Consider the following 21,780-nt stretch of genomic DNA (forward strand, 5'->3'; position numbering starts at 1 on the left):
CAGTGGAACAGCTTCCTGTACGACGTCTCTTTATTAGGTTATAGTCTGCAGGGAGACTTCTAGTGGGCAAGGCTCCCACTCCATACTGCTCTAACCATTTACCTTGGAGCAACACTTGTCAGTCATAGATGGCAGGTGACTATTTATTGTTACCCCACTTTGTTTGAATGTGAGTGACAACTTAAGTGGTCAGTGGCTTGTCATTTTCAAGGCAAAAAGTGAATTGTCGAATAGTCTTTTTAAGGGCAGAAAGGATGTCTGTTGTATTCTAATAACAGCCTTTGAAACCATCCAACCACTATCACATTGACATGCTATGTCTTCAAATGAAGAAGAGAGACAAACACTGATTACTGGGCAAATGTGATATACACTAAAATCAAAAGCATGATTCAAGGCCATTTAAAGTGATGAGCGATTAACCTCATTAGCTAGCTAGTACATTGCCAACTTGGTAACAAATGTTTCGTATTTGCTGTACCAGTCATACCATTAGTATACTATAATACTACACCACCAGCATCAATGCCGTACAACTCTCCTTCCGTGGCCTCCAACTGCTCTTAAATGCAAGTAAAACTAAATGCATGCTCTTCAACCAATCACTGCCCGCACCTGCCCGCCTGTCCAGCATCACTACTCTGGACGGCTCTGACTTAGAATACGTGGACAACTACAAATACCTAGGTGTCTGGTTAGACTGTAAACTCTCCTTCCAGACTTACATTAAACATCTCCAATCCAAAATTAAATCTAGAATCGGCTTCCTATTTCGCAACAAAGCCTCCTTCACTCATGCTGCCAAACATACCCTCGTAAAACTGACCATCCTACCGATCCTCGACTTCGGCAATGTCATTTACAAAATAGCCTCCAACACTCTACTCAACAAATTGGATGCAGTCTATCACTGTGCCATTCGTTTTGTCACCAAAGCCCCATATACTACCCACCACTGCGACATGTACGCTCTCGTTGGCTGGCCCTCGCTTCATACTCGTCGCCAAACCCACTGGCTCCAGGTCATCTACAAGTCTTTGCTAGGTAAAGCCCCGCCTTAACTCAGCTCACTGGTCACCATAGCAGCACATCATCTTCTGCACATCTACCATTCCAGTGTTTAATTGCTATATTGTAATTACTTCGCCACCATGGCCTATTTATTGCCTTAACTTACCTCACTGTATATAGACTTTTTGTTTTCTTTTGTTCTACTGTATTATTGAATGTATGTTTGTTTATTCCATGTGTAACTAACTCTGTGTTGTTGTATGTGTCGAACTGCTTTGCTTTATCTTGGCCAGGTTGCAAATGAGAACTTGATCTCAACTAGCCTACCTGGTTAAATAAAGCTGAAATAATACTTTAAAAAATGTTTTTATTTGTGACTCATGGCTGTGGAAAAAGCCTTGTTTTAAATTAGGCTAATGGAGTATTGCATGTCAAGCAGAGTACAGATTATTGTATGGGACAATATACAAACTTTTTTTTTTAAAGAAAGATCAATTCAAAAATCAATTTTATTGAGGAAATGTAATCATTGTTTCTCTTAATTTTGATAAAAGAGAAGAATGTAATGAATTGAAGATTATTTTATGTAAAAATCTAAATGTACACTTTAAGGTTGTCTCATTAGATTTGGAATGGTGGAACCGTTCAGTCTGACCGTTTCAGTCTGAATTTACAATAGCTACCTATAGAACAATTTACTAGGTTTGGAAATGGAAGTACAAATAACTAATCAAACCAACAACCCATTTCCCAGAAAGCGCATTTCTCTAAAGAAGCTTATAGAACACAGCTTCCTCTCACACTGTATTTAGCTCACAGAGTGCCAGTGACAATGAACATGAAAAGAGCCTCCAATCATTCCATTAATTTCCACACTCCAAATCTGCTGATCACAGCCAAGGTGAGGGAATGCATGAGCAGAACTGTCCTTGTAACCTGGGGCTGGAGAGGGTCAATACTTTGTGACCCCAGAGTGGTGTAGGAGGATCAGGCATTATTGGAATGGAAATGCTGAAATATGGAGAGAATGAGAGTGTGTGCATTGGTGTGTTTGAGAGAGCGTGTGTATGAATCTGTATGTGTGTGCACGTGTTCCTGTAGGTGTGTGTGGAAAGATATCGACAAATAAATTGTAGGCAGGTGTGTAACCCTGGAACCTAAGGCGGTGATGTTGTGGTTATGTTATCATGTTATCTAGTCAGGTTATCTGGTTCTCCAGTAAACCAGTAGCATCTCTGTTAAACCAATGCCCTCAGCTCTGTGTTTAATCAACTGGCTTCAGTGTGGTGAACACAAATTAGGAAATGATTTGATGATTTTGTGGTTTGATGGTTTCAAAGGTCACCTGTGCATTTTGGTAAATCAGACCTTGCATGTGGACTAAACAATAACTAAAGCTACTCCCCTCCAGATACGACCTTCCCAAAACAATAACTGCCCTCTCTGTCCTGTAGTTGGCTCAACATGTTAGATCAGTGAAAGGAGAGAATAGTAGTAATTGTGATTCAGACTTGAGCTCTGTGAAGACAACAGGCCAAAACACCACCAAGTCACCGAACACAAGCACACACACACACAAGCACACGCAAACTGACTAAGCATGTAATGGGGAAAGGGTTTTTCTACGGGGCTCTTATTTTGATGGATGATGCAGACGACCATCTGTCATTTGTCCATCGCATCAAAAGTTGAAATACGTTGAACTTTTGACAGATTTGAAATCAGAAGTTTACATACACTTAGGTTGGAGTCATTAAAACTCGTTTTTCAACCACTCCACAAATTTCTTGTTAACAAACTATAGTTTTAGCAAGTCGGTTAGGACATCTACTTTGTGCATGACACAAGTAATGTTTCCAACAATTGTTTACAGACAGATTATTTCACTTATAATTCACTGTATCACAATTCCAGTGGGTCAGAAGTTTAAATACACTAAGTTGACTGTGCCTTTAAACAGCTTGGAAAATTCCAGAAAATGATGTCATGGATTTAGAAGCTTCTTATAGGCTAATTGACATCATTTGAGTCAATTGGAGGTGTACCTGTGGATGTATTTCAAGGCCTACCTTCAAACTCAGTGCCTCTTTGCTTGACATCATGGGAAAATCAAAAGAAATCAGCCAAGACCTCAGAAAAAGAATTGTAGACCTCCACAAGTCTGGTTCATCCTTGGGAGCAATTTCCAAACGCCTGAAGGTACCACGTTCATCTGTACAAACAATAGTATGCAAGTATAAACACCATGGGACCACGCAGCCGTCATACCGCTCAGGAAGGAGACGTGTTCTGTCTCCTAGAGATGAACGTACTTTGGTGCGAAAAGTGCAAATCAATCCCAGAACAACAGCAAAGGACCTTGTGAAGATGCTGGAGGAAACCGGTACAAAAGTATCTATATCCACAGTAAAACAAGTCTTATATCGACATAACCTGAAAGGCCGCTGAGCAAGGAAGAAGCCACTGCTCCAAAACCGCCATAAAAAAGCCAGGCTACGGTTTGCAACTGCACATGGGGAGAAAGATCGTACTTTTTGGAGAAATGTCCTCTGGTCTGATGAAACAAAAATAGAACTGTTTGGCCATAATGACTATCGTTATGTTTGGAGGAAAAAGGGGGAGGCTTGCAAGCCGAAGAACACCATCCCAACCGTGAAGTACGGGGGTGGCAGCATCATGTTGTGGGGGTGCTTTGCTGCAGGAGGGTCTGGTGCACTTCACAAAATAGATGGCATCATGAGGTAGGAAAATGATGTGGATATATTGAAGCAACATCTCAAGACAAGTCAGGAAGTTAAAGCTTGGTCGCAAATGGGTCTTCCAAATGGACAATGACCCCAAGCATACTTCCAAAGTTGTGGCAAAATGGCTTAAGGACAACAAAGTCAAGGTATTGGAGTGGCCATCACAAAGCCCTGACCTCAATCCCATAGAAAATTTGTGGGCAGAACTGAAAAAGCATGTGCGAGCAAGGAGGCCTACAAACCTGACTCAGTTACACCAGCTCGGTCAGGAGGAATGGGCCAAAATTCACCCAACTTATTGTGGGAAGCTTGTGGAAGGCTACCTATAATGTTTGACCCAAGTTAAACAATTTAAAGGCAATGCTACCAAATACTATGTAAACTTCTGACCCACTGGGAAAAACTGAGTTTAAATGTATTTGTCTAAGGTGTATGTAAACTTCTGACTTCAACTGTAGAGGGATGCATAGAGAGCTCTTCGTGCATTTCATCCGTCTTTGCATGCTCTCTCCTCATCAAATGAGGTTTCCTTCCACTGAATCACCAGCACTCAATCGATAGAAAACAACACCAACATGAGGCGACAACATCCTTCACTTGTACTCACAGCAGTTCAAAACACCACACTAAGCTCCAGTTTCAATATCCCCTAACAAAGCTCCTCTGACATAAAAAAGACAGAAGAGGAATATAGGCAGCTAGATCGTGTAGATGACTAAGTGGTGTGTGTTTCACCCATAAATGGTAGCGGCGTTGTGGATCAACCCTTATGTCCTCACAGAGTGCTTTAAGACTGAATCACGCTCAAGACAAGAATAGCCACCAAGGTTCAAATTCAACAGAACAGCGTGAAGAGCTCTGATGATTGACATTGAGCACACAGTACACATTTTAATTCCAGACCTGTATCACTGTTTTCATACCATGTAGTGGACAAAGGAAAACCCAGAGATTAAAATAGTGACAGCCCTTAGAGTACATATCATGGTTAGAGATATGTTTATTTTTTTAGAAACATGAGCAATGGAATTAGACCGGAGGTAATTTGTCCTTTGGTCTGATGAGTCCAAATTTGAGATTTTTCGTTCCAACCACCATGCCTTTGTGAGACGCAGAGTAGGTGAACGTATGATCTCAGCATGTGTGGTTCCCACCGTGAAGCATGGAGGAGGAGGTGTGATGGTGCTTTGCTGGTGATATTTTGGTGATTTATTTAGAATTCAAGGCACACTTAACTAGAATGGCTACCACAGCATTCTGCAGCGATACGCCATCCCATCGGTTTGGGATTAGTGAGACTATCATTTGTTTTTCAACAGGACAATGACCCAAAACACACCTCCAGGCTGTGTAAGGGGTATTTTACCAAGAAGGAGAGTGATGCATCAGATGACCTGGCCTCCACAATCACCCGACCTCAAACCAATTGAGATGGTTTGGGATGAGTCGGACCGCAGAGTGAAGGAAAAGCAGCCAACAAGTGGTCAGCATATGTGGGAACTCCTTCAAGACTGTTGGAAAAGCATTCCAGGTGAAGCTGGTTGAGAGAATGCCAAGAATGTGCAAAGCTGTCATCAAGGCAATGGGTTGCTACTTTGAAGAATCTAAAATATTAAATATATTTTGATTTATTTAACACTTTTTTGGTTACTACACGATTCCATGTGTTATTTCATAGTTTTGATGTCTTCACTATTATTCTACAATGTAGCAAATAGTAAAAATTAAAGAAAAACCCTTGAATGAGTAGGTGTGTCCAAACATTTTGACTGGTACTGTATAGCTTTCATCCATAGATGTAAGGAGACCTACCTGCATTTAAGTGGCACTCCTTAATCTGGTACTGCAGCTCGTTCTCATTGGGGATGTCTTTCCAGGTGGCCAAGAACACCTGTCGCTCTGATGCAGATGAGGGGAACAAAAGAAGAGTGACACCAGAACTGAGCAGGGAGCTACTTGCTGTGAAGAGTCTATTTTATACCGAGGGTCCTCGAGTTGGTCTAAAATAAACTCTTCAAACTCTTTGGTGATAATGAGTCTACTGTTATGGTAATGACCTGGATATTGAGTGTTTGTGACTTGCTTCCAGACACACGTACCCATTTTGCCATCCTCCACGAAGAAGATGTTGAGTGGGATTAGCCCGCTGAAGTAGAAAACGTCAATGTTGTTCTTCACAGCCACCTGTGGACGAACGCCAACCCAACGTTAATATGACATCAGTCAGTGCCGTAGTGCCATGTGCACTAGAGGTGGCTGATTTGGACATAATGGAATGGAAGTCCTCAAACACTTCTGAACATATGAGATACAGCTGAGACAGACAACTGTAAATATAGAATTGCTCTAAATAAGAAAGTGCTGTTGAAATGTTCATGCAGTGTGTCAAGTCTAGACAGAAGTAAGACTGGAGACATTTCTATTTGTGAGTGTGGGTGGCGAGGGCTTGAAGCTGATCAAGTGTCTGGGCTGTTAGACTCTCCGACTAACGGAGTACAGCCCTCATGGGCACTCTGAGCTCTCTCTGAACTTGATTATCATGGCTGGCCTCAAGGAGAGTGACCCTTCGGCATCGGCTGGTAGTCCTGTCCCTACTCTGTTCATGAATAGACATTAGCAGGAGACCAGACCCCAGCACCGTACTTGACAGGAACACTGTGTGCAAGTTGCGCACTGCCAGGCACCGAGGACACACACACACATACACAAAATGGCTGTCTCAGCTGGAGAGCCCTGTCCACTAGGGTTCTTTGGGCTGAATATTTTCTGGCGCCATCTCTCTCTGAGCCACTAAACAGTGAGAATGAGCTGACTGGAACTAATAAAGTCTGCTCATGGATGGGCTGCATTCCAGGATAGCTGAGTAGCTGTCATATATTGCCATTATATAGGCCTACATGCTCTTATGCATTTTACCAAATCATTTACAGAGCTTTAAAAGAGCGAAGTATTCCATTTTTGAGACCGGATTAACAGAAAGCTATTCCAGTGACGTGCCTTAGTCCTGTAGGAACTTTAATGGTCTAATAGGTGTTGATAATTAGTGACTTCATTCATTTGCCTAATATTTTGAATTAATAACGTTGTTGAGGGTACCAGTAATCGTTTTTATTCAAAGAGAACAATTATCTTTAAACTCTGATCACATATCAACAATCTTTAAAGGATTTGTAAGGTATTTAATTGTATTAGTCAGCATTTGTCAAAGCAAGAGAGAACTATACTTTATGAAGATAGGATTTATTATTACGTTAAAAAACACAAAGAAAAGAAACAAAGATTATGATCGATCAATTAAGATGATAATTTTGCAATGCCGAATAGTCAAGGAGGTAATACAGAGAATGCTGTAATATATTTACTTAATCAATGGTTGGGATCTCTCTCTCTCTCTCTTCGGTACAGTCTATTGGTGCAGTCAGCTTTGTATCGCAGCACACGGTATGGAAGTGATCAAGCAAAGTGTAACAGGTCATTTACTAAAGTTCTGTTTCAGTCTAAGAGTGTCAACTCTTTGCCATGCCTACGATCCTCTCTCCCTCCTGCAAGACACGGCCCCGCCCAAACAGATCCTCCTCTGTTTTTAGTCTGTCTTCTTTTTTGACCAGTTTTTTCCCATTCTCCTGTCTGTCTGTCTGTCTTTTGGCTGAGTTTCCAACTGCCAGGGAGCAGTTTTTATTAGGGTGGGTGTTACAATGGCCTCAGAGATCATGGGTGATGGGGAGTGACTAGCAAATGAGAATTTTTTTCTAAAAGGCTATCACACCCGTATTATACATATTCAATTGATGCCAAAGTGTGTGTCTTATATTCTAGAACACAATGATACCAGAAATGTAATATGTAAGTAGCCTTGCACGAGCCGTTAGCGTGAGGCAGCTTGATATACAAGTACACCCCCTGGACAGGATGCTAGTCTATCGCAGGGCCTTACCCCCAATCGATCTCCTTTATGCTCTCAATGCTGAGTGCCAAGCAGGAACTCATCAGGTTCCATTTGATCAGTCTTTGGTATGACTCAGCCAGGGATGGAACTCACAACCTTACAATCTCAGGGCGGACACTAACCACACGGCCACTTAGTTGGTGTCATATGTACTGACATGTATTGTGACAATATTACAATTACAGAATGGCAATACAAAAGTACACAAATGTATTACCAATATATTAACGTAATAAACTCAGCAAAAAAAGAAACATCCCTTTTTCAGGAACCCGTCTTTCAAAGATTATTAGTAAAAATCCAAATAACTTCACAGATCTTCATTGTAAAGGGTTTAAACACTGTTTCCCATGCTTGTTCAATGACCCATAAACAATTAATGAACATGCACCTGTGGAATTGTCGGTAAGACACTAACAGCTTACAGACGGTAGGCAATTAAGGTCACAGTTAGGAAAACTTAGGACACTAAATAGGCCTTTCTACTGACTCTGAAAAACACCAAGAGAAAAATGCCCAGGGTCCCTGCTCATCTGCGTGAACGTGCCTTAGGCATGCTGCAAGGAGGCATGAGGACTGCAGATGTGGCCAGGGCAATAAATTGCAATGTCCGTACTGTGAGACGCCTAAGACAGCGCTACAGGGAGACAGAACGGACAGCTGATCATCCTCGCAGTGGCAGACCATGTGCAACAACACCTGCACAGGATTGGTACAGCTGAACATCACACCTGCATGACAGGTACAGGATGGCACCAACAACTGCCCGAGTTACACCAGGAACGCACAATCCCTCCATCAGTGCTCAGACTGTCCGCAATAGACAGAGGGGCTGGACTGAGGGCTTGTAGGCCTGTTGTAAGGCAGGTCCTCACCAGACATCACCGGCAACAATGTCGCCTATGGGCACAAACCCACCGTCGATGGACGAGACCGGACTGGCAAAAAGTGCTCTTCACTGACGAGTCACGGTTTTGTCTCACCAGGGGTGATGGTCGGATTTGCGTTTATCGTCGAAGGAATGAGCGTTACGCCGAGGCCTGCACTCTGAAGCGGGATCGATTTGGAGGTGGAGGGTCCGTCATGGTCTGGGGCGGTGTGTCACAGCATCATCGGACTGAGCTTGTTGTCATTGCAGGCAATCTCAATGCTGTGCGATTCAGGGAAGACATCCTCCTACTTTTGAGTTTGACCCCCCTTTGTTCAGGGACACATTATTCAATTTCTGTTAGTCACATGTCTGTGGAAATTGTTCAGTTTATGTCTCAGTTGTTGAATCTTGTTATGTTCATCCAAATATTTACACATGTTAAGTTTGCTGAAAATAAACGCAGTTGACAGTGAGAGGACGTTTATTTTTTTGCTGAGTTTATGTCGTAACTTAAAACGTATTTAAGAATAGGGATAAAGTCAATACTTTATCGTTTGTCTGTGTGTTACGAAAGTTCTTGTGAGAGGGAGTTGGGTGTTTTCCCACCCAACATCATGGGATGTTGAACCAAGGAAACCATTGTTTGACACACAACATGACCTTGGTCGTGTGTTCATAGGGGTCAGAGTTCAAACTTTTCCTTCAAGCTAGTGTGACTGCTTCCTTTTGTTTATAGATCGTTCATAGTGAACACTCGGTCAGCTATCTCGTAAGAGCAGAAACATCAGTCCCTCCCCTGATTCCTGAAAGGTTTATTCATGATAAATGAAGGTTGGTTGACCTGTTGGGCAAAGACGGTCTGTGGGGGTGAACATGGTGAGAGAGAGAGCGAGATCAGCCTGTTTTATGACAGTCACACCGTGGGATTATGTTCCTGTGACCCCTAGAGAGTTACAATACTTCCATACAATTGTGAGCTTAAATAACAACCTTGCAAGATACATTAATGTGAAGTATAAAATATGTCTCTCCAGTATATGTTTGTGCAGAGGCACTGAAGGCTAGAGTCCATTTTCCAGCTGGTTGCAGTCCTGTGGTGGTGGAGCGCATTAGATCCAACACATTGGCTTCGAACCACAAAGACACTTTACTGCCCTCGCCTCGGCGGCCATGTGTGGGCTGAAGGCTGAATCCTCCAGTTCATCTCTATGTTAACTATACTGAACAAAAATATAAAACGCAACATGCAACAATTTCTAAGATTTTACTGAGTTACAGTTCATGAGGAAATCAGTTAATTGAAAGAAATTCAAGAGGCCCTAAGCTATGGATTTCAAATGACAGATATGCATCTTTTGGTCACAGATACTGTAAATTCCGGACTATAAGCCGCAACTTTTTTCCCACGCTTTGAACCCCGCGGCTTAAACAATGACGCGGCTAATATATGGATTTTTCCCGCTTTCATTTTTTTTCTTTCTTCAAAAAAACACATTCTGTGACGTGCTCAGTTTTTTGGCGGCATGAAGCTTTCATTAGACCAATGAAATTGCCGAACGGATTAAGGTCAAACAACTTTTTTTGTTTACTGTTTAGATTAAATCGAGCGCTCTCAAACTTCCCATCATTCTGATTACGGTAGTCATTTTGTCACCCTCATCATGGCAAAGACACGGAGAAATGCATATGATGCAGCTTTCAAGTTGAAGGCGATTGATCTGGCTGTTGGAAAAGGAAATAGAGCTGCTGCACGGGAGCTTGGTCTTAATGAGTCGATGATAAGACGTTGGAAACAGCAGTGTGAGGAATTGACTCAGTGCAAAAAGACAACTAAAGCTTACTGCTATTTTTTTATTTGTTGTTACAAGCCGTGTTTCATTAAAGCCTATTTATTTTTGTTACAAGCCGTGTTTCGTTAAAGCCTGTGCAAAGTTCATTTGTTTCAATGTACCGGTAGGCACCTGCGGCTTATAGACATGTGTGGCTTATTTATGTTCAAAATAATACTTTTTTTTTTTTTATTCAGTGGGTGCGGCTTATATTCAGGTGCGCTTAATAGTCTGGAAATTACGGTACCTTTACATTTTAGTCATTTAGCAGACGCTCTTATCCAGAGCGACTTACAGTAGTGAATGCATACATTTCATAAATGTTTTCTCTGTACTGGTCCCCCGTGGGAATTGAACCCACAACCCTGGCGTTGCAAACACCATGCTCTACCAACTGAGCCACACGGGCTCAGTTGGTAGCAATGGGCCACACAATGGGACTCAGCATCTCGTCACAGTATTTCTGTGCATTCAAATTGCCATTGATAAACGACATCATAACCGCCATCGATAAGAGACATTACTGGGCAGCCGTATTCATCGACCTGGCCAAGGCTTTCAACTCTGTCAATCACCACATTCTTATTGGCAGACTCGACAGCCTTGGTTTCTCAAATGATTGCCTCGCCTGGTTTACCAACTACTTCTCTGATAGAGTTCAGTGTGTCAAATCGGAGGGCTGTCCGGACCTCTGGCAGTGTGCCACAGGGTTCAATTCTTGGGCCGACTCTCTTCTCTGTATACATGAATGATGTTGCTCTTGCTGCTGGTGATTCTCTGATCCACCTCTACGTAGACGACACCATTCTGTATACTTCTGGCCCCTCTTTGGACACTGTGTTAAATAACCTCCAGACGAGCTTCAATGCCATACAACACTCCTTCCGTGGCCTCCAACTGCTCTTAAATACAAGTAAAACTAAATGCATGCTCTTCAACCGATCGCTGCCTGCACCTGCCCGCCCGTCCAGCATCACTACTCTGGACGGCTCTGACTTAGAATACGTGGACAACTACAAATACCTGGGTGTCTGGTTAGACTGTAAACTCTCCTTCCAGACTCACATTAAGCATCTCAAATCCAAAATTAAATTTAGAATCGGCTTCCTATATCGCAACAAAGCATCCTTCACTCATGCTGCCAAACATACCCTCGTAAAACTGACCATCCTACCGATCCTCGACTTCGGCGATGTCATCTACAAAATAGCCTCCAACACTCAACAAACTGGATGCAGTCTATCACAGTGCCATCCGTTTTGTCACCAAAGCCCATACACTACCCACCACTGCAACCTGTACGCTCTTGTTGGCTGGCCCTCGCTTCATACTTGTCGCCAAACCCACTGGCTACAGGTCATCTACAAGTCTCTGCTAGGTAAAGCCCCGCCTTATCTCAGCTCACTGGTCACCATAGCAGCACCCACTCGTAGCACGTGCTCCAGCAGGTATATCTCACTGGTCACCCCGAAAGCCAATTCCTCCTTTGGTCGTCTTTCCTTCCAGTTCTCTGCTGCCAATGACTGGAACAAACTGCAAAAATCACTGAAGTTGGAGACACACATCTCCCTCACTAGCTTTAAGCACCAGCTGTCAGAGCAGCTCACAGATCACTGCACCTGTACATAGCCCATCTGTAAACAGCCCATCTATCTACCTACCTCATCCCCATACTGCATTTCTTTATTTATCTTGCTCCTTTGCACCCCAGTATCTCTACTTGCACATTCATTTTCTGCACATCTACCATTCCAGTGTTTAATTGCTATATTGTAATTACTTCGCCACCATGGCCTATTTATTGCCTTAACTTACCTCACTGTATATAGACTTTTTGTTTTCTTTTGTTCTACTGTATTATTGAATGTATGTTTGTTTATTCCATGTGTAACTAACTCTGTGTTGTTGTATGTGTCGAACTGCTTTGCTTTATCTTGACCAGGTCGCAGTTGCAAATGAGAACTTGATCTCAACTAGCCTACCTGGTTAAATAAAGGTGAAATAAAATAAAAATAAAATGCAATTGTGTTCGTTGTGTAGCTTATGCCTGCCCATACCATAACCCCCACCATGGGGCACTCTGTTGAATTCAGCAAACCGCTCGCCCACATGCCGCCATACACGTGGTCTGCGGTTGTGAGCCCGGTTGGAAGTACTGCCAAATTCTCAAAATTTACGTTGGAGGCGGCTTATGGTAGAGAAATGAACATTCAATTCTCTGGCAACAACTTTGGTGGCCAATTGCATACTCGCTCAAAACTTGAGACATCCGTGGCATTGTGTTGTGTGACAGAACTGCACATTTTAGAGTGGCCTTTTATTGTCCCCAGCACAAGGGGCACCTGTGTAATGATCACACTGTTTAATCAGCTTCTTGATATGCCACACCTGTCAGGTGGATGAATTATCTTGGCAAAGGAGAAATGCTCACTAACAGGGATGTGAACAAATTTCTATACACAATTTGAGAAAAATACACTTTTTGTGCGTATGGAACATTTATGGGATCTTTCATTTCAGCTCATGAAACATGGGACCAACACTTTACATGTTGCGTTTATATTTTTGTTATGTGTATATTTAAAGAAAAAACTCAGGGCACACTGGTATTGTTTGTGGAGTATTCAAGAATACCTGTGTGCTGGAGTTTATTGTTTAAACAAGCCTTGGGCAAAAAGTAAGGTGCTTAACCTGACTAGTCAGTTGCACAAGTGAATGCATTCAACCGAAATGCGTCTTCTACATTTAACCCAACCCCTCTAAATCAGAGAGGTGTGGGGGGCTGCCTTAATCAACGTCCACGTCATCGGCGCCCGGGGAGTAGTCATTGTTGACGGTTAACCGCCTTGCTCATGGGCAGAACGGCAGATTTTTCCACCTTGCCGGCTTGGGGATTCGAACCAGCAACCTACGGCTGTGCAATGGCATATCCTTGTTTTGCTTATTTAGCAGACAAGAAGCTCTTATTTCCCGAGCCCTTATCACAGTCAAGACACACCTATGTTATAGTAAAAAAGAACCATGATGTAATTTAACAGAATAAAAAATAACAATATTTTTTTTTAAGAAAAAAGGTTGCCAGTGATGCGCATCTCGTGCCTGGAACAGTTATTCTCAGAGTGTTCATTTGAAACAGGGCTCAATTTGGCAAGTTGTAAGACACATTTTTCAGGCTTGCAAACCAAAATATGTCTTCTTTCCGATATACAGACGTTCAATTTAGTTTATTCTTCATGTTCTTTGGAATTTATTAATGAATAATTCCACATTGAACACCGCATGGTGATGAATTACGGCCACAAATTTTGTTTGGCGAGTAGGCCTAGGCGTTCTCCTGGCATCCGCCAAACCCAGATTTGTCCGTTGGACTGACAGATAGTGAAGCGTGATTCATCACTCTAGAGAACGCGTTACCACTGCTCCAGAGTCCAATGGTGGAGAACTTTACACCACACCAGCCGACGCTTGTCATTGCACATGGTGATTTTAGGGTTATGTGCGGCTGCTTGGCCATGGAAACCCATTTCATGAAGCTCCCGACGAGCAGTTCTTGTGCCGATGTTGCTTCCAAAGGCAGTTTGGAACTCAGTAGTGAGTGTTGCAACTGAGGACAGACACTTTTTACGTGCTACGCGCTTCGGCGGTCCCGTTCTGTGAGCTTGTTTGGCCTACCACTTCGCGGCAGAGCCGTTGTTGCTCCTAGACGTTTCCACTTCACAATAACAGCACTTACAGTTGACCGGGGCAGCTCTAGCAGGGCAGAAAGTTGACGAACTGACTTGTTGGAATGGTAGTATCCTATGACGGTGGGTGCCACGTTGAAAGTCACCGAGCTCATTCTACTGCCAATGTTTGTTTATGGAGATTGCATGGCTGTGTGCTCAATTGTATACACCTGTCAGCAACGGGTGTGGCTGAAATAGCCGAACCCATTAATTTAAAGGGGTGTCCACATACTTTTGTGTATATATAGTTTAAGCGGAAATAGACGGGACGCATTTATTACAAAACTGCAGCTCGTTTTGGTAGAACACATTTTCCTACTTCAATCAACCAGTCCATTTTGAATTTGTTATAAAACTGTCAAAATTTGGCAAGGAATGTAGCTTGTGTGTCCCATCAGTTTGATACGTTTTAATTGGCATTTATTTCTGTAGGCCTAATAGGGAGCTTGTGTGTGCACTCAGCACGTGTGTGTGGAGGGAGCACTCGGAACACAATTGAGTGAATGAGACACTGAGGGGAAAGGGAATTTAGGGAGAAGAACGGTGTGATGCTTGGCTTGGTTTCTTTTTGTTGTGCCCCGCAAATGCACATGTACAAATGGAACACTGGAGTCAAAGCCAATTAATGTCGTCTTCAAAACAAAATGTAACTTGCCTGTTCGGGCAGCCACAAAACACATTCCACCAAATAGTTTTACAGTATTTGAAAAAAATGTGATCTCTGGTTAAAGATCGAACTTTGCCGTTTGCTCGAGTACTCATGCCCATCCCTAAACCTGACTAGCTTTGATTACTGTGTCAACAGGAACATTATAAAGGTGAGAGAAAGCCCAAAGATCATGGACTGCCTAGCTATATGCCTTATACTCAACACCACGTGGTATCTTTTGTAATGAAACCTTTTTGAAAAAGGCCTTGCGGTGAAAACGTCCAACAATAAAAAGTATTTTGGATCATCTTTTGCACAAGCTTTCTTCTTTCTAATTTATCTCTTTTATCATGAGAAGCCAAGCATTCAGGTAAGACTGACTAATTATGATATCTTTTGAACAGGTAGGTTGCTCATGCCTAATGTAACCAGAAGGTACAGTATATTCGTAGGCTTTATGTAAAGATTACATTGAGAATAGTTTGATGGGTGAGAATGCTATCAAGTGCTTGTGAAATTGTGAATGAGAGACTGATAAAGTGTGTGCAGCCTGCGCAACAAACAGAGCAGAGCACTTTCATTATACTTTTTTCAAATCATCATTAGAGTCACATCATGCAGCCTTAGAATGTATGTGAAATCAAAACATATAGCTTAAGGTTTGTATCACAACTAAAGTTGCATTAATAAATTAAGCATATAGGAGGACCAGTTTCAAATGATTACTTTGTTAACCACTAACATAGAATAGCCTCATGTGCCGCACACCCTCAGAAATCGTTTGGGGAAAATATCCTTTCTATTTTATTCAGCTATGTTCAACTGTATTCTTCTCACTATAAAATAATGCCACAGGAATTATAATCAAATCTTGTCTGCTAAATGAACAAGTGTAGCCCACAGCCATATAGCATAGCCATATCAGGGCCTAACATAAGGACGACTCAGAATATGCTATTCTGTTCTTCTGAAATAGGCTACATTTTCTTTATATCATAACGCTTCTTTAGACCTGCTTAAAATAAATAATGGCTTTATTGTGATGGTGTAGGCTATATTACATGTATTTATTATATTTTAAATAATGTAGATATTCCAAAAGGTCCGCATCATTGGCTTGTAGGCTATGCGTGGAAGCCTGGAGATGCTAAATGTGAGTTAATTAACGGTAAATTACAGTGAGACCGGCAGTTATTTGCATGACAGTTACCAGCTGACAAAATGTTATGACCGCCACAGCCCTAGGTACATACAGTGCATTCGGGAAGTATTCAGACTCCTTGACTTTTTCCACATTTTGTTATGTTATTCTAAAATTGATTAAAAAACAACCCTCAAATCTACACACAATACCTCATAATGACAAAGCAAAACAGGTCTTTAGAAATGTTTGCAAATGTATTACAAAATAAAAATGTAAATATCACATTTACATAAGTACTCAGACCCTTTACTCAGTACTTTGTTGAAGCACCTTTGGCAGCGATTACAGCCTTGAGTCTTCTTGGGTATGATGCTACAAGCTTGGCACACCCTGTACTTGGGGAGTTTATCCCATTCTACTCTGCAGATCCTCCCAAGCTCTGTCAGATTGGACGGGGAGCATCGCTGCACAGCTATTTTTAGGTCTCTCCAGAGATGTTCAATCGGGTACAAGTACAGGCTCTGGCTGGGCCACTCAAGGATATTCAGAGACTTGACGCGAAGCAACTCCTGCGTTGTCTTGGCTGTGTGCTTAGGGTCGTTGTCCTGTTGGAAGGTGAACCTTCGCCCCAGTCTGAGGTCCTGAGCACTCTGGAGCAGGTTCTCTTTGTACTTTGCTTTGTTAATCTTTCCCTCAATCCATGCTTCACCGTAGGGATGGTGCCAGGTTTCCTCCAGACGTGATGCTTGGAATTCAGGCCAGAGTTCAATCTTGGTTTCATCAGACCAGAGAATCTTGTTTCTGTTTTTTATTTTTATAAATTTGCAAAAAAATGATCAACTTCTTTTCACTTTGTTGTTATGAGGTATTGTGTATAGATTGATGAGGGGTAAAAAAAAATATTTTATCAATTTTAGAATAAGGCTGTAATGTAACAAAATGTGGAAAAAGTGAAGGGGTCTGAATACTTTCCGAATGCACTGTATATGAGTTTACCTGTAGGTTGTTCAGTGGGTCCATCTTCATGACTGGCCCAATGGTGTTGAGAGGCAGGGAAACTTCAATACTCTGGCTGGGCATCAGTGGATTGTGGATGGGCAGAGGGGTGGTGGGGATCACTCCGAAACTAGACAGAAAGACAATACCATTATTATTATTTTTGGCGCTGACGGAAACATGGATTACCACAGATAACACTGCTACTCCTACTGCTCTCTCCTCGTCTGACCACGTGTTCTCGCATACCCCGAGAGCATCTGGCCAGCGGGGTGGTGGCACTGGAATCCTCATCTCTCCCAAGTGGATATTCTCTCTTTCTCCCCTGACCCATCTGTCTATCTCCTCCTTTGAATTCCATGCTGTCACAGTTACCAGCCCTTTCAAGCTTAACATCCTTATCATTTATCGCCCTCCAGGTTCCCTTGGAGAGTTCATCAATGAGCTTGACAAGTTCCTTTCCTGAGGATGGCTCACCTCTCACAGTTCTGGGTGACTTTAACCTCCCCACGTCTACCTTCGACTCATTCCTCTCTGCCTCCTTCTTTCCACTCCTCTCCTCTTTTGACCTCACCCTCTCACCTTCCCCCCTACTCACAAGGCAGGCAATACGCTTGACCTCATCTTTACTAGATGCTGTTCTTCCACTAATCTCATTGCAACTCCCCTCCAAGTCTCCGACCACTACCTTGTATCCTTTTCCCTCTCGCTCTCCTCCAACACTTCTCACTCTGCCCCTACTCGGATGGTATTGCGCCGTCGCAACCTTCGCTCTCTCTCTCCCGCTACTCTCCCCTCTTCCATCCTATCATCTCTTCCCTCTGCTCAAACCTTCTCCCACCTATCTCCTGATTCTGCCTCCTCAACCCTCCTCTCCTCCCTTTCTGCATCCTTTGACTCTCTATGTCCCCTATCCTCCCGGCCGGCTTGGTCTTCCCCTCCTGCTCCGTGGCTCGACGACTCATTGCGAGCTCACAGAACAGGGCTCCGGGCAGCCGAGCGTAAATGGAGGAAAACTCGCCTCCCTGCGGACCTGGCATCCTTTCACTCCCTCCTCTCTACATTTTCCTCTTCTGTTTCTGCTGCTAAAGCCACTTTCTACCACTCTAAATTCCAAGCATCTGCCTCTAACCCTAGGAAGCTCTTTGCCACCTTCTCCTCCCTCCTGAATCTCCCCCCCCCCCCCCTCCCTCTCTGCGGATGACATCGTCAACCATTTTGAAAAGAAGGTTGACGACATCCGCTCCTCGTTTGTTAAGTCAAACGACACCGCTGGTCCACTTTCTACCACTGGTCCTGCTCACATTGCCCTACCCTATGCTTTGACCTCTTTCTCCCCCTCTCTCTCCAGATGAAATCTTGCGACTTGTGACGGCCGGCCGCCCAACAACCTGCCCGCTTGACCCTATCCCCTCCTCTCTCCTCCAGACCATTTCCGGAGACCTTCTCCCTTATCTCACCTCGTTCATGAACTCATCCTTGACCACTGGATACGTCCCTTCCGTCCTCAAGAGAGCGAGAGTTGCACCCCTTCTCAAAAAACCTACACTCGATCCCTCCGATGTCAACAACTACAGACCAGTATCCCTTCTTTCTTTTCTCTCCAAAACTCTTGAACGTGCCGTCCTTGGCCAGCTCTCCTGCTATCTCTCTCAGAATGACCTTCTTGATCCAAATCAGTCAGGTTTCAAGGCTGGTCATTCAACTGAGACTGCTCTTCTCTGTGTCACGGAGGCTCTCCGCACTGCTAAAGCTAACTCTCTCTCCTCTGCTCTCATCCTTTTAGACCTATCTGCTGCCTTTGATACTGTGAACCACCTCTCCACCCTCTCCGAGTTGGGCATCTCCGGCGCGGCCCACGCTTGGATTGCGTCCTACCTGACAGGTCGCTCCTACCAGATGGCGGGCGAGAATCTGTCTCCGCACCACATGCTCTCACCACTGGTGTCCCCCAGGGCTCAGTTCTAGGCCCTCTCCTATTCTCGCTATACACCAAGTCACTTGGCTCTGTCATATCCTCACATGGTCTCTCCTATCATTGCTATGCAGAGGACACACAATTAATCTTCTCCTTTCCCCCTTCTGATAACCAGGTGGCGAATCGCATCTCTGCATGTCTGGCAGACATATCAGTGTGGATGACAGATCACCACCTCAAGCTGAACCTCGGCAAGACGGAGCTGCTTTTCCTCCCAGGGAAGGACTGCCCGTTCCATGATCTCGCCATCACGGTTGACAACTCCCTTGTGTCCTCCTCCCAGAGTGCTAAGAACCTTGGCGTGACCCTGGACAACACCCTGTCGTTCTCCACTAACATCAAGGCGGTGACCCGATCCTGTAGGTTAATGCTCTACAACATTCGCAGAGTACGACCCTGCCTCACACAGGAAGCGGCGCAGGTCCTAATCCAGGCACTTGTCATCTCCCGTCTGGATTACTGCAACTCGCTGTTGGCTGGGCTTCCTGCCTGTGCCATTAAACCCCTAACAACTCATCCAGAACGCCGCAGCCCGTCTGGTGTTCAACCTTCCCAAGTTCTCTCACGTCACCCCGCTCCTACGCTCTCTCCACTGGCTTACAGTTGAAGCTCGCATCCGCTACAAGACCATGGTGTTTGCCTACGGAGCCGTGAGGGGAACGGCACCTCCGTACCTTCAGGCTCTGATCAGTCCCTACACCCAAACGAGGGCACTGCGCTCATCCACCTCTGGCCTGCTGGCCCCCCTACCTCTGAGGAAGCACAGTTCCCGCTCAGCCCAGTCAAAACTGTTCACTGCTCTGGCACCCCTATGGTGGAACAAGCTCCCTCACGACGCCAGGACAGCGGAGTCAATCACCACCTTCCGGAGACACCTGAAACCCCACCTTTTTAAGGAATACCTAGGATAGGATAAAGTAATCCTTCTACCCCCCCCCCCCCCAAAAGATTTCGATGCACTATTGTAAAGTGGTTGTTCCACTGGATATCATAAGGTGAATGCACCAATTTGTAAGTTGCTCTGGATAAGAGCGTCTGGTAAATGATTTAAAGCTGCAATATGTAACTTTTTGGGCTACCTGACCAAATTCACATAGAAATGTGTGTTATAGATCTATCATTCTAATTGAAAGCAAGTCTAACAAGTGGTAGGTCTGTTCTGTGTGTGCTATATTTCTATGCTTCCCATTCTTAAGTTTTGTTTTGGAGTCTTTTACTTTCGGTTTTGTACACCAGCTTCAAACAGCTGAAAATACAATCTTTTTGGTTATGGAAAAAATATTATACAGCGGTTTAGATGGTACAATGATTCTCTACATTCCCCTTGCTTGTTTTGACGCAAACTATTTGAATTTTAGCAACCAGGAAACGGCGGAGCGATTTCTGCATAGTGAATCTTTATCTAGGCAAGTCAATTAAGAACAAATTATTATTTACAATGATGGCCTACCAAGAGGGAAAACGCCTCCTGTGGGGACGGGGGCGAGAATAAAAAATGTAAAAGTAGGAGACAACACATACCGGGTTCATCCACATTTTGACAGATGGAATTTCATGACTTTTAACCAAATTTCCATGACCAGCAATTGGTGGCATCTCTATGTACGTATAAAATATATGCATAGTGTGGTATCGACACTGGGAGGCTGCTCTCTGATCCCATGTACCATCTCCTGTCATTGAGTAAGGCACTTAACCCCCCCCAAAGTAGAAACCCTGCTAAGCAACTGTATAAAACACCTGTGGTCAGCCCTCAGTGTGGAGAGCTACTGGGTGTTCAGGAATAAAAACCTGCAGGAATAAAAACCTGCACAACAATTAGTTCTCCTGGAGGAGGATTTACCACTCTTGATGTTAAACATTGCAACATTACAACCAAATAAGTTTTATACCTTTTGAAATAATTTGCTCATTCAATATATCAAAGATCAAATGGCTATTGTAGGATACAAATCTTTGTTTTTTTTATTCAGCTGACGCAAGCCCACAAATATTCAGGAAATGTAACTTTCTAGTTTAGTCATATTTATTGTAACTACCTTAGAAGTGTTTACTTTGCAGGCTGACTATTATCTATTGTGTTACAATGTCCCATACATTGCATTCTCAAATCAACTGGAAGTATTTATAAAACAAGTTTTGAAGCCACATAATCCAAAAGAAAGGCTACATTTAAAGTAATGTTCACGATTCACAAATTATTATTTTGATTCACATGATTCAATTCACTGCAATTGAACCGAATTCCGACTTCGTTTTGCCAAAAAGAATCATTTCAACGAATCACATGAATTGATCAAAAAATAATAATTGTATGACCTTAACCGCAAGTGTCGATTGAAAGTGTTTTGGGACATGACGAAAACATTAATACATGTTAATAATAGCTAAACAGTTAACTAGAGGGTACAATATACATTGCCTTCGGAAAGTATTCAGACCCCTTCACCTATTCCACATATTGTTACGTTACAGCCTTATTCTAAAATGGATTTTCTTTTTTTATCCTCAGCGATCTGCACACAATACCCCATAAGGAAAGCAAAAAAAGGTTTTTCGAAATGTTTACAAATGTATTAAAAATAAAGAACTGAAATACCTTATTTACATAAGTATTCAGACCCTTTGCTATGAGACTCAAAATTGAGCTCAGGTGCATCCTGTTTCCATTGATCATACTTGAGATGTTTCTTCAACTTAATTGTTCACCTGTGGGAAATTAAATTGATTGGACATGATTTGGAACGGCACATACCTGTCTATATAAGGTCCCACAGTTGACAGTGCATGTCAGAGCAAAAACCAAGTCATGAGGTTGATGGAATTGTCCGTAGAGCTCTGAGACAGGATTGTGTCGAGGCACAGATCTGGGGAAGGGTACCAACAT

The 21,780-nt window shown here is 43.2% G+C and overlaps 1 protein-coding gene across 4 annotated transcripts in view; it reads right to left on the reverse strand.

Moving 5' to 3' along the window:
* ap2b1 (adaptor related protein complex 2 subunit beta 1) overlaps nucleotides 1–21,780 on the reverse strand; it is a 69,765-nt gene that overhangs the window by 6,367 nt on the left and 41,618 nt on the right. For 3 of the 4 annotated variants that reach the window (XM_014197174.3, XM_014197172.3, XM_014197173.3), the window contains 3 exons: nucleotides 16,916–17,045; nucleotides 5,855–5,939; nucleotides 5,568–5,654 (listed from right to left, as the gene is read on the reverse strand). In XM_014197174.3, coding sequence (XP_014052649.1) covers nucleotides 5,568–5,654; nucleotides 5,855–5,939; nucleotides 16,916–17,045 — 302 coding nt within the window. The remainder of the gene's footprint in view (nucleotides 1–5,567; nucleotides 5,655–5,854; nucleotides 5,940–16,915; nucleotides 17,046–21,780) is intronic. The other variant, XM_014197175.3, reaches the window with a different exon arrangement.

This window comes from Salmo salar, chromosome 04 (assembly GCF_965601325.2).
Source record: "Salmo salar chromosome 04, fSalSal1, whole genome shotgun sequence".
Taxonomy (NCBI): domain Eukaryota; kingdom Metazoa; phylum Chordata; class Actinopteri; order Salmoniformes; family Salmonidae; genus Salmo; species Salmo salar.